Source organism: Hyla sarda, chromosome 1, assembly GCF_029499605.1.
Source record: "Hyla sarda isolate aHylSar1 chromosome 1, aHylSar1.hap1, whole genome shotgun sequence".
Classification (NCBI taxonomy): domain Eukaryota; kingdom Metazoa; phylum Chordata; class Amphibia; order Anura; family Hylidae; genus Hyla; species Hyla sarda.
Genome location: NC_079189.1, coordinates 111,098,051 through 111,110,083, shown reverse-complemented (window position 1 = coordinate 111,110,083; position 12,033 = coordinate 111,098,051). Strand labels below are relative to the sequence as shown.

At 43.0% G+C, this 12,033-nt stretch overlaps 1 protein-coding gene across 2 annotated transcripts in view; it reads right to left on the bottom strand.

Annotated features, from left to right (window-relative positions):
• Positions 1-221: 221 nt before the first annotated feature.
• LOC130357564 (cytochrome P450 3A24-like) overlaps positions 222-12,033 on the bottom strand; it is a 64,764-nt gene continuing 52,952 nt past the window's right edge. The window contains exons 10-12 of one of the 2 annotated variants that reach the window (XM_056560276.1): positions 8,925-9,151; positions 1,964-2,126; positions 222-580 (exon numbers count right to left, since the gene is read on the bottom strand). In XM_056560276.1, the coding sequence (XP_056416251.1) occupies positions 485-580; positions 1,964-2,126; positions 8,925-9,151 (486 nt within the window). In that variant the 3' untranslated portion in view covers positions 222-484. The remainder of the gene's footprint in view (positions 581-1,963; positions 2,127-8,924; positions 9,152-12,033) is intronic. The other variant, XM_056560269.1, reaches the window with a different exon arrangement.

The window sequence follows — 12,033 nt, the reverse complement described above, 5'->3', positions numbered from 1 at the left end:
TACTTATCTTTCTGAAATCCTTATTACCTTTAATATTCAGGTGTCACTGCTGCCAGGGGCTTTTATTTTCTATATAAAATAGTTCTACTTTCCATAAACAAGATATTGCATTTTAACATCTACGACAAAGATCTCCCTTCACCTTAGCATAGCTAATAGTACGTGTGTAGATAAGATGTGCTCCCACAATGCAGACATTCTACATCATTATCTTCTGGACAGAGGTAAAGAAACACAGAGCCATTGTAGTCCTATACGCTGCAGACGTTGTTCTGATATCTGTCAGCAAAGTTTACTAGAAGAACGTATACAGATATGTTACAAAATCTTACAGGCATGTATACATTATTTCTTTGGCATTTCTTACATTTACATACATAATATTCTTTTTGCACACAAACATCCAGTATACTGTACTTATGTTATATGTTGTTCTCCATATGCTACAAATATCAATAGTAACCATCCACAGCGTCTTCAGGATCTACTTTTCAATCTTCTCGGCTTCTCTTGGCACGAGGTTTAATATAACAGGTTTCTTTGTCTTAAGGAATCCAGTGGTGTCAATTTCCAGAGGGATCTGTAACATTAGATTTAACAGATTATGAATTCTATAAAATAATTTCTCTGTTAAAGGGGTACTCCGCCCCTAGACATCTTATCCCGCTGCAGGGGACCCCGGGGATCGCTGCTGCAGCACCCTGCTATCATTACTGCGCAGAGCGAGATCACTCTGCACGTAATGACGGGCGATACAGGAGCGGAGCACCGTTACGTCACGGCTCCGCCCCTCGTGACATCACGGCCCTCCCCGTCAATACAAGTCTATGGGAGGGGGCGTGGCGGTCGTCACGCCCCCTGCCATAGACTTGCATTAAGGGGACGGGCCGTGATGTCATGAGGGGCGGAGCCATGACGTCATGCTGCTCCGGCCCCTGTATCGCCCGTCATTACGCACAGAGCGAACTCGCTCTGTGCAGTAATGATAGCGGGGTGTCGCAGTGGCGATCCCGGTGGTCCCCAGCAGCAGGACCGCGGCGATCTAACATCTTATCCCCTATCCTTTGGATAGGGGATAAGATGCCAGGGGCGGAGTACCCCTTTAAAGGTGGTTTACAGTGTTATGTTAATGGAATGGGATTAGAGGTTTCATTACACACCCAAACAACTTTTCCACCCTAAAATTGGACACCTGTGTGGGGCGTCCGCGGCAGCACAGTAAAGAGGTACATATAGCAAAAATAAAGCCCCTAATGACCCATGTAAAAGATATTGGTAATCACTAGAAGGTTAATAATAAATGTTAATAGTTCTATAATAAAGAGTTCAGCAACATTCTTCTATACCTTGTGTTACATTTCTGCACTATTTACAAGATCTCTGTTTGCAGTCACTGACTAAAAACCAAACAAACAGCCAGGAAGCACTCATCTCTCCCTTCCTGTATGTTTGTTACTGTAAATATAGATAACATACTTTATTTAGAAGACATAGCATGAAAATATCGTAAAAAAAGATTTACAGTGGGATGAAAACAGGTTGGCAGCTGGTTGCATATCATAAAGAATAAATTACACAGAAGATATCAGAATCGAGCCTGTCTGTATAGTGTGCACCAAATACTGCCAACAGGCATGATAGGAAAGAAGGCAAACAGCTTCCAGTCAGATATCCCTAAGTACAACAAGATGCATTTGAAACATGAGAATTACATATGTAAAAAAGCGCAATCTCATACAAAGCAGTATGTTATGTGGCCCCTATTTCCAAGCTCAAAACATACTATGCCTTAGGCCAGCTTAGACCGCTAGATCATGAGGCATATCCCTATTTTGTTTGTACAGTAATGCGAAGTAAAGCTTACTTTGCTTTTTCTGGCAAAATTTATAGTAAACAATTCAATAATTCAACTTTTGTCTAGCTAAAATTATAAGTAAGAATCCATCTTAAATGTATGTCTTACTGGAGTGTCTTTGCAGGTTCGGAAAGAGAAGTTCTGCAGCAGCAGGGTGATAACTGATTTCATGTTGGTTAAGGCAAACCTCATTCCTATGCAGTTCCGAGGTCCAGCTCCAAAGGGTAGGAAGGTGTAAGGGTCTATTGTGTCCTTGTTCTCCTTACTGAATCTGTGTAGGAAAAAATATAAGTGAACTAACTTAATTTAACCGAAAAAACAAAAACACTCCCACAAGGGTATATGCAAGGAATAGTAAACGTCTCTAGCAAAGTACCAGTTTGGCTATTTACCCTTGTATGTATAGGCACAATACTTTATGTACTCCGAATACTAACATAAACCAAAAAGAAAAACTGGAGCCACTTAAATACAATAAAAATGTATGATTGTATTGATATGCATTAAAAACAATAATATTTCATGATAAAATGGAGAAACAGCATCACAGAAAAATAAACAGCGACATCACCGGTACATCTGCCAAAAAAAACATGATGATATTATGTGGGTAAACATATCACTAATGCATGCTAAAGGGCAACAAATGGGACAGTATGTAACATAAGTAAACATAGATTCAAAGTAAAATAGTATAAAGTGCTGCCATATGAATAAAGTGCCAAATTACATTAGGAGCATCAGACTACATCAGTGCATAGTATGTGGTGAATAATACCCACTTAGTAGCAGCAAGAGTATGCACGGCAGGGACCGTTATAGCGCCACTCCCAGTCCCTGCCGTGCAGTCTCTTGCTGCTACTAAGTGGGTATTCTTCACAGCATACTATGCCCTGATGTAGTCTGATGATCCTAATGTAATTTGGCACTTTATTCATATGGCACCTTATACTATTTTACTTTGAATCCATGTTTACTTATGCCGAATTTTCCCCCAAAATTTGTTTCGGTACGAATTTATTTGCGGCTATTAAAAACTGCTATTTCTGGCCTACAATAAGCCTCAATAGGGGGTGTAGAACACTTTGCCTTCCTGTAAAACGCATAGGGTATGTGCTGGGTTAGTGAAAAAATACTGTTATTCAGTATGACATGCAGGTCAGAGGCATCGCTATTAGAATCACTGTCAGAGTGGCACAATGACAGAGCCTGGAGGTGGCATCAGTATGCGGAGACCATATAGTGGCTGAATGACAAAGTGTGGAGGTGGCGGCAGCAGGAGGAGACCATATAGTGCCTGAATGGCACAGCCTGGAGGTGGCAGAAGCATAAGGAGACCATATAGTGGCTGAATGACACAGGCTGGAGGTGGCAGCAGCATGAGGAGAACATATGGTGGTAGTATAAGACAGCTTGGAGCTGGCATCAACATGAGGAGATCATATGGTAGCAGAATGAGACAGCCTGGAGGTGGCAGCAGCATCAGGAGTCCTGAAAGTGACCCGGTGACAGAGTGGTGCGGTGGGTACCCGGTGACAAAGGTGGGTAAAAAAAAGGAGAGCTTGGCATCAGATGTGTGGCATCAGGCGGGTGGCAGGATCAGAATAGTAGCTGAAGTAGGTAGGCAGAAGAAAACGGTCTCTTTTGTAAAAGTGTTAGTGTGCACAAGTAAGTATTGAGGATATGCATTACGTAAAACTTAACTTTTAATAATATGCTTAGGATAACATACATGGACCCAATTTTTTTTTAAATCAAACAAAAGGAAAGGTGTGCAAAAAACTGCAAGTGCCACCTACACCACCAAGTATTGATATGATGCAAAGACCTCTAAAAGGTGGAAGGGAACAATGTATGGTTCATTGTAACCTGTGGGAGTAAAAACTTCCTCTGTAAGGCCCTACTCTCGCAGTATTAATTCCCTTCTTTGCAAGTGTTACTAACCCTAAAAAGGGCGGCCCCACACAGACACCACTTCCTATTTCCACCTACAAACACTGCTATTTCCCAGTTTTTTTTAGTGGAAATAGGGATTGGTTCCTGTGTGGGGCCGCCCTTTTTAACCCCTTAACGACGCAGGACGTATATTTACGTCCTGCGCCGGCTCCCGCGATATGAAGCGGGATCGCGTCGGTCCCGGCGCTCATCAACGGCCGGGACCCGCGGCTAATACCACACATCGCCGATCGCGGCGATGTGCGGTATTAACCCTTTAAAAGCTGTGGTCAAAGCTGACCGCCGCTTCTAAAGTGAAACTGAAAGTGACCCGGCTGCTCAGTCGGGCTGTTCGGGACTGCCGCGGTGAAATCGCGGCGTCCCGAACAGCTGACCGGACACCGGGAGGGCCCTTACCTGCCTCCTCGGTGTCCGATCGACGAATGACTGCTCCGTGCCTGAGATCCAGGCAGGAGCAGTCAAGCGCCGATAATGCTGATCACAGGCGTGTTAATGCACGCCAGTGATCCGCATAGGAGATCAGTGTGTGCAGTGTTATAGGTCCCTATGGGACCTATAACACTGCAAAAAAAATGTTTAAAAAAGTATTAATAAAGGTCATTTAACCCCTTCCCTAATAAAAGTTTGAATCACCCCCCTTTTCCCATAAAAAAAATAAAACAGTGTAAAAAAAAAAAAAAAAACATATGTGGTATCGCCGCATGCGTAAATGTCCGAACTATAAAAATATATCATTAATTAAACCGCATGGTCAATGGCGTACGCGCAAAAAAATTCCAAAGTCCAAAAAAGCGTATTTTGGTCACTTTTTATACCATTAAAAAAATGAATAAAAAGTGATCAAAAAGTCAGATCAAAACAAAAATCATACCGATAAAAACTTCAGATCACGGCGCAAAAAATGAATCCACATACCGCCCTGTACATGGAAAAATAAAAAAGTTATAGGGGTCAGAAGATGACATTTTTAAACGTATAAATTTTCCTGCATGTAGTTATGATTTTTTCCAGAAGTGCGACAAAATCAAACCTATATAAGTAGGGTATCATTTTAACCGTATGGACCTACAGAATAATGATAAGGTAATTTTTACCGAAATATGCACTGCGTAGAAATGGAAGCCCCCAAAAGTTACAAAATGGCGTTTTTTTTTTCCATTTTGTCGCACAATGATTTTTTTTTCCGTTTCGGCATGCATTTTTGGGTAAAATGACTACTGTCACTGCAAAGTAGAATTGGCGACGCAAAAAATAAGCCATAATATGGATTTTTAGGTGGAAAATTGAAAGGGTTATGATTTTTAAAAGGAAGAAAAAACGAAAGTACAAAAACGGAAAAACCCTGAGTCCTTAAGGGGTTAAGACGAGTAACACTTTCCTTTAAAAGGTGGAAGGGAACAAGGTATTGTCCATTGAAGCAGGAGGGGTAAAAACTTCCCCTGTAAGGCCCTATTCTCGCCCTTTTTCCCTTCTTTGGCAAGTGTTACTCACCCTAAAAAGCACGGCCCCACACAGAAAACTCTCTCTGTTTCCACCCAAAAACCCTGGGAAACGGCAGTGTTTGTAGTGGGAAATAGGCAGAGGTTCCTGTGTGGGGCGAGTAACACTTGCCAAGATGGGAATTAATAATGCGGGAGTAGGGCCTTACAGGGGAAATTTTTCTTCCCCTTTCCTTTTGTTTGATTTAAAAAAGTTTTTGGGTACATATATTTTATCCTAAGAATATTATTAAAAGCTAAGTTTCACATAATGAATATCCTCAATACTTACTTGTAGTCTGATGCGGAAGAATGTCTGTAACTGGAGAGCAGTGCCTTAAATATGTTTTGCACTATCCATATTTATGAAGTGTTGGTGTGGCACCATGGTCAATCTCCTCTGATGCATCAGGCATTGGTGGGTGGAAATCCTGGCTGATCCATGCCTAATTCATCTTCACAAAGGTCAGTCTCTCCACATTTTTCATGGGCAGACAAGTTCTCCTTGGGTTTACTATGGCCCATGCCGCACTAAACACCCGCTCTGATGGCACACTACTGGCTGGGCAGTACAGCTTTTCCAGGGCAAACTCTGCTAGTTGCGGCCACAAATCAAGTTTGACTGCCCAGAAGTCCATCAAGTTGTGTTGGCATGGTCATGTCAAGGTATGGCACCACCTGCTGGTTCAGGTCCTGCTCCAGGTATACCTTCTGCTGATGAGTTGCTTCACTATGCAGGTAAAGAAAGCTACTCATCAGCGACTGTAGACTCAGGCTGCTCCTGATGGAGCTGGTACTGCTCCTGCCACCCCATCCCTCCCCAGCAGCCATGGCATTGGAAGGTGAGCACAGAGGGCCCCACAAGTCAGACCTGCGAGAGGATGGACGATGGGACAGATAGGCATCGGCCAACTGACTGTAGGATGTCTGGATAATATACTTCTGTGGGGGAGGGAACAGCATAGGACAGAGGCAATGGGAGAAGAGGGACTGCTCCTGGGCCATGCCAACTGAGGGTTGTGTCTGAGGAACCCACCGACTGTTGACTGGGAGTCAGATGTCACTTAGAATGAAGTGGATGACCGTGTTAACCAATCGATCATGGCAGATGGGTTGCTGGTCGAGACACGACCGATAGCTGATACCGGGAGCTCAGGCCTCTTGCTGCGATTCCTGCTGCCACTCGCCTCTAGTCTGCTGCGACCTCTGCCTGATTCATTTAGGCCACTGCCACTCCTCTGTTCACGTCCTGACATACTTAGTGTGTATATGAGGGGAGTACAATTTGCTGCACTACACTTAAAACAGTATTTGTCTACAACACCAGCAGGTGTGTACATTTGGTTGGCCTTTCACAGTATCTAGGCCCCTTAAGACTTCAACAGGAACAAAATGGTACACCACTTAGATGTACCTATGTGGTATGCACTTATGAGGGGAGGACAACGTGCTCCAGTACGCTTAAAACAGTATTTGTCTGCAACACCAGCAGGTGTGTACTTTTGCCCCACCTTTCACAGTATCTAGGCCCTTAAGACTTTAACAGGAACAAAATGGTACACTACTTAGATCAGTGATGGCAAACCTTTTTGAGCCCGAATGCCCAAACCGTAATGCCCGCCAAACTTTTTTCCCCTCAAAGTGCCAGCACAGCAATTAATTCAGAATACTGAGGTTCAAGTTTAGAAAAAACAACTCATACAGTTGCCAAAACTAATTAACATCTTTTGTTTGAACTAATTAACATCTTTTGTCGTGTGTGTGTGTGTTTGAGGGGTGCTGTGTTTGTGTGGGTGTGTGGGGATGGGGTGCTTTATGGGGTAGGTGCGGGGTGTGTGTGTGGGGGGGGGGGGTAGGAGTTCTGCAGATTATTTTTAATACATTTAGAAATGCTCATTTATTTATTTTTAACAGTTATCCCCCTTCCTCTCTTCTTCTTACCTTTGGAGAAGGAGGGGAGAGGACAGTCAGCCCTGGCGGTCTAGTGGTAAGTATGGTTTCTTCCGCGCAGAATGCTGTGTGACGCAGCGACGCTCCACACAGCCTGCTCGCAGGAGGACGGATTTTTCCGATTCCTCCTCCAGTCTTCTGGGTAGCATGGCGGAAGTCCGGTGCCGGCGGAGCACATCAAAAGGCATCCATGGCGAAATATGGGTGTGTGTCCACAGAGGGGGCTCAGCATGCCACCTGTGGCACACGTGCCATTGGTTCGCCATCACTGACTTAGATGTACGTATGTGGTATGCACTTATGAGGGGAGGACAATGCGCTCCAGTACGCTTAAAACAGTAATTGTCTACAAGACCAGCAGGTGTTTACTTTTGCCTGCCCTTAAGACTTTAACAGGAACAAAATAGTACACCACCTGTGTATGCACAGGTTACATTTAATAGACGACAGTATGCTTTTAGTGCTCTGCTCACCCCAACTGGCTGGCTACTATTTGCTTTTCAGTTGTTGTACACACCAGTGCTGTGTACTACACCCAAAATTGCACTCTATCAATCTCACTCCATTCCCTATTTAGGCTTGAGGTGAATCGCTGTTGTAAAAAAAGCTTTCCTGTGCAACACACACTGCTCTCTGTCCCTCTCTGCAATAGATTGCTGATGTGACTGGGAGGTGAATTGCTGCGGTAAAAATGCTTTTCTGTGCAATACACTGCTCTCTGTCCCTCTTTCTCTGCAATAGAATGCTGATGTGACTGGGAGGTGAGTCGCTGCTGTAAAAATGCTTTTCTGTGGATCACACAGCGCTGTCTGTCCCTCTCTCTCTCTGCAATAAAAGGCTAAAGTGACTGGCAGCAAGATAGCTGCCGATTATATAGGGCAGCCATCTTGTCACAGGGGTGGCTGGCTGCTGATTGGCTGCATGCTGCATGTGATTCAGGGTTATCCCGCCGACCCTTGTTCCCACCTTCCCAGGATTCCTTGCCCCATGTCTTCACATGTCGATCCACCATTTTAGATGCCCTGGAGCCTGGACCGCATTAAATGGAGTTTAATGAAGCGATTTGTGCAATAGAATAGCAGCGATATTCGCATTGGTTGCAAATCAAATTTTTCCTGAAATTCGTAACGAATTCGGATTCGGCAGATTCGATTCACTCATCCCTACTTATGTTACATACTGTGCCATTTGTTGCCCTTTATGCACTTTAGCATGCATTAGTGATAGGTTTACCCACATACCATCATCTTGTTTTTCGCCAGATGTACCGGTGATGTCGCTGTATATTTTTCTGTGATGCTGTTTCTCCTTTTTATCATGAAATATAATTGTTTTTAATGCATAAAAATAAAATAAAATATTTTTATTGTATTTAAGTGACTCAAATTTTTCTTTTTGGTTTATGTAAACTAACTTAAGTAAATCAAAAGCGTGTGGCCAGATAATCATTTAAACCATAGAGTGGAAGGCAGGGTCATGAAGAGTTAGTCTGCAAAGTTGGTCATGCTACAGGTTCAACATGAAATGTATGCAGCTCTAAATTCATTTGTTACTGGATAAACTATATAAGTTGAGAATGTAACTTTTTTAAAATTAAAATTATATGTGTATATATAAATGTTTTTTATACTTCACATTTTATACCCATTATTATATCCCAATAAATGTTAACACATCTACAATACCTTTCAGGTCGGAATTCCTCTGGATCAGTCCAGATCTCAGGGTTACGATGCAGCACAAAGACCGGGATAACAGCCACAACTCCCTTTGGGATAGTTACACCATTGATCTCAGTTGTTGTCTTACAAACCCGTTCAATTCTCCCGGCTGCAGGGTAGAGTCGCAAGTTTTCATTAAGCACCGCATCAAGGTATTCCATCTGCATCAGAACTTCATATGTTGGTGGAGCCTAAAGACAATAAATACATTGCTTACCCCTTTTATACCTTGCATTAAATGAATTTCCTTATGTTCATCAATTACATCAATATCAAATGGTTACAAATTATGTTCAGATAATCTTTTTTTAGTGGATTTTCCTGAGAAGCTGTATTATAAAGAGAGTCATTGTTGGTACATCAACAGTGACTATTTAAGAAATCTCCATATCAAAACCATAATGTACCTCCATTTAATAATCTACATGGTTCTTAAAATATTCGTAAATCACCAAAAATTACTCCTTACCCCAGAAAAACTGCTCTAAAGACAAGGTGTTTCCCTGCACTGCAATCTGCTGTCAACTGCCTGTTCTTAGGTGAAATCTGTCTCTAGTAGCAGCTAGATCAAGACCAAACACATGAAGTAGGGGCTGGGCTCAGCATATGCTATAAGCAGGAGAAAGAGAGGGAGAGCCTAAGGAGCGTGGGCTGTGTACCTGCAAGCTGAGCCAGTCTGCCTGCTAAAGATGATCCATTCTGTTCCTAGAAAGGTAAATCAAGACTTCCCTCTCACCTCTAACAACCCATAAAGCTCAGGACAGTTGTTCCTCGTGTACATGCCAGTGTAGCTACTGCTGTATGTTCACAATGCGGCAGAGTAATATTCCCCTCACCCTTCCTTTTAGCTTATCAGCAGAAGCAGTTGAGTGCTTAGTATAACCTCCTCCTTGCTGTGCTGTTTCTTTAATTTGGTCTCACCTAGCACCTTGCAATGCAATCCCCATATGCCATCTATAGTAATGCACTGTGTAAATTATCCACCAGCATAGTGTCAGCCCATTTAGTCCAGTGCACTTTAACTAGCACTATGACATGGCATAGATGGGAGGAGTATACTGGCAAACAGCCCAGCTCTGATCCCGCCCTCTAAAATGGAGAGTATGAAAAAACACTGCATCATAGAGAAAACACTCAGGGGCTGAATAACAGCAGTGAGACCTCTAAAATCACCTTGTCACCACTCTGAAGGGTTAATGTAACAAAACCATGCAAACACTTTTGCAAACTCTTTTGAAACGTCAGGTACGCTTCAAAAGGTAAGTTCATTTGTGGCACATTTTTCCACTACAGACTTTGCATGTGTGAGGCTATGTTCACACCAAGTACCTTTTACCTCTTTTTGAGATGTAAATTGTCTGTTTTACACTTCAAAAAAATAACAAAAAAAGGAAATTTTTCCCTACTGAAATGCATTCTACTTAGTGGTAGAAATGTCTCAAAATGGCTCGAAAAACATTTACTGATGCTTATTTTCTAACTGCATTTTAGAATTTTTTGTATCCCCTATTAGAAGAAAATGCATTATGAAAAAATCAAAAAGGAAAAAGATGACTGAAAAAAAAGCTTAAAACAATGCCCCAAAAACATAAAAAGTCTATATGAACATAAGCCAACATATAGGTTTTTCTTCAGACCCTGTTGAGAAATCACTTTATTTTTTCTGAGCAGTGTATATAGGTGAAATTCAAAGGGAACACTTAAACAACACAATGTAACTCCAAGTCAATGACACTACTGTGAAATCACACTATCCACTCAGGAAGCAACACTGATTGACAATCATTTTCACATGCTGTTGTGCAAATGGAACAGACAACAGGTGGAAATTATAGGCAATTATCATACCCCCAATAAAGGAGTGATTCTACAGTTGGTGACCACAGACCACTTCTCAGTTCCTATGCTTCCTGGCTGATGTTTTGGTCACTTTTGAATGCTGGCGGTGCTTTCACTCTAGTGGTAGCATGAGACGGAGTCTGCAACCCACACACGTGGCTCAGGTAGTGCAGCTCATCCAGGATGGCACATCAATACGATCTGTGGCAAGAAGGTTTGCTGTGTCTGTCAGCGTAATGTCCAGAGCATGGAGGCGCTACCAGGAGACAAGCCAGTACATCAGGAGACTTGGAGGAGGCCGTAGGAGGTCAACAACCCAGCTGTAGGATCGCTACCTCCACTTTTGTGCAAGAAGGAGCACTTCCAGAGCCCTGCAAAATAACCTCCAGCAGGCCACAAATGTGCATGTGTCCACTCAAACGGTCAGAAACAGGCTCCATGAGGGTGGTATGAGGGCCCGACGTTTGGCATTTGCCAGAGAACACCAAGATTGGCAAATTTGCCACTGGTGCCCTGTGCTCTTCACAGATGAAAGCAGGTTCACACTGAGCACATGTGGCAGAGTCTGGAGACACCATGGAAAATGTACTGCTGCCTGCAACATCCTCCAGCATGACCGGTTTGGCGGTGGGCTTAATATTGGAAAAATTGACCTCGCATCAGGCGCTCGGGGATCCAGAGAGATCTCACAACCAGTTCATGGAGGTGGATAGGAATTCAAGCTTTATTAGTATACAACAACGCGTTTCGGGGTTAGCATACCCCTTCTTCAGATTGACAGATTTGTACAGTACAGTGCAACAGAGAGCTTTTTATACACACATTGATTGAGAAACAAAATGATGGCAAGGTCACAGGTTCAGGATGGGAGGTACAACAGTAGCAATAGAAGTGCAAAAAAAACTGGGAACTTTATCTTTAGATTGACTCTTGTACTTTATACCTATATATAGGGATAACAGTAACTTCAAATAAAGAGAAGGAAATGTGCTTCATTAGATAATGTAAAGCAAAGGTGTAATACTTGATCCGGTTCATGTGTTAGATAGAGGCTTGATGCGCACTCGTTGTGAACATTGCCGTGCGCTCCACGGCATGTAAACAACGGCCGCATGTCGCCGCTCTGTTTATAAACAGAGCGGAGATGCGGCGTGTAGGTTGCTACGGACGCGTCGCTAGGGAGCGGGTCCGTAAAGATGATATGTTACGGAGCAGGCGCATGGTTTAGCGCTGC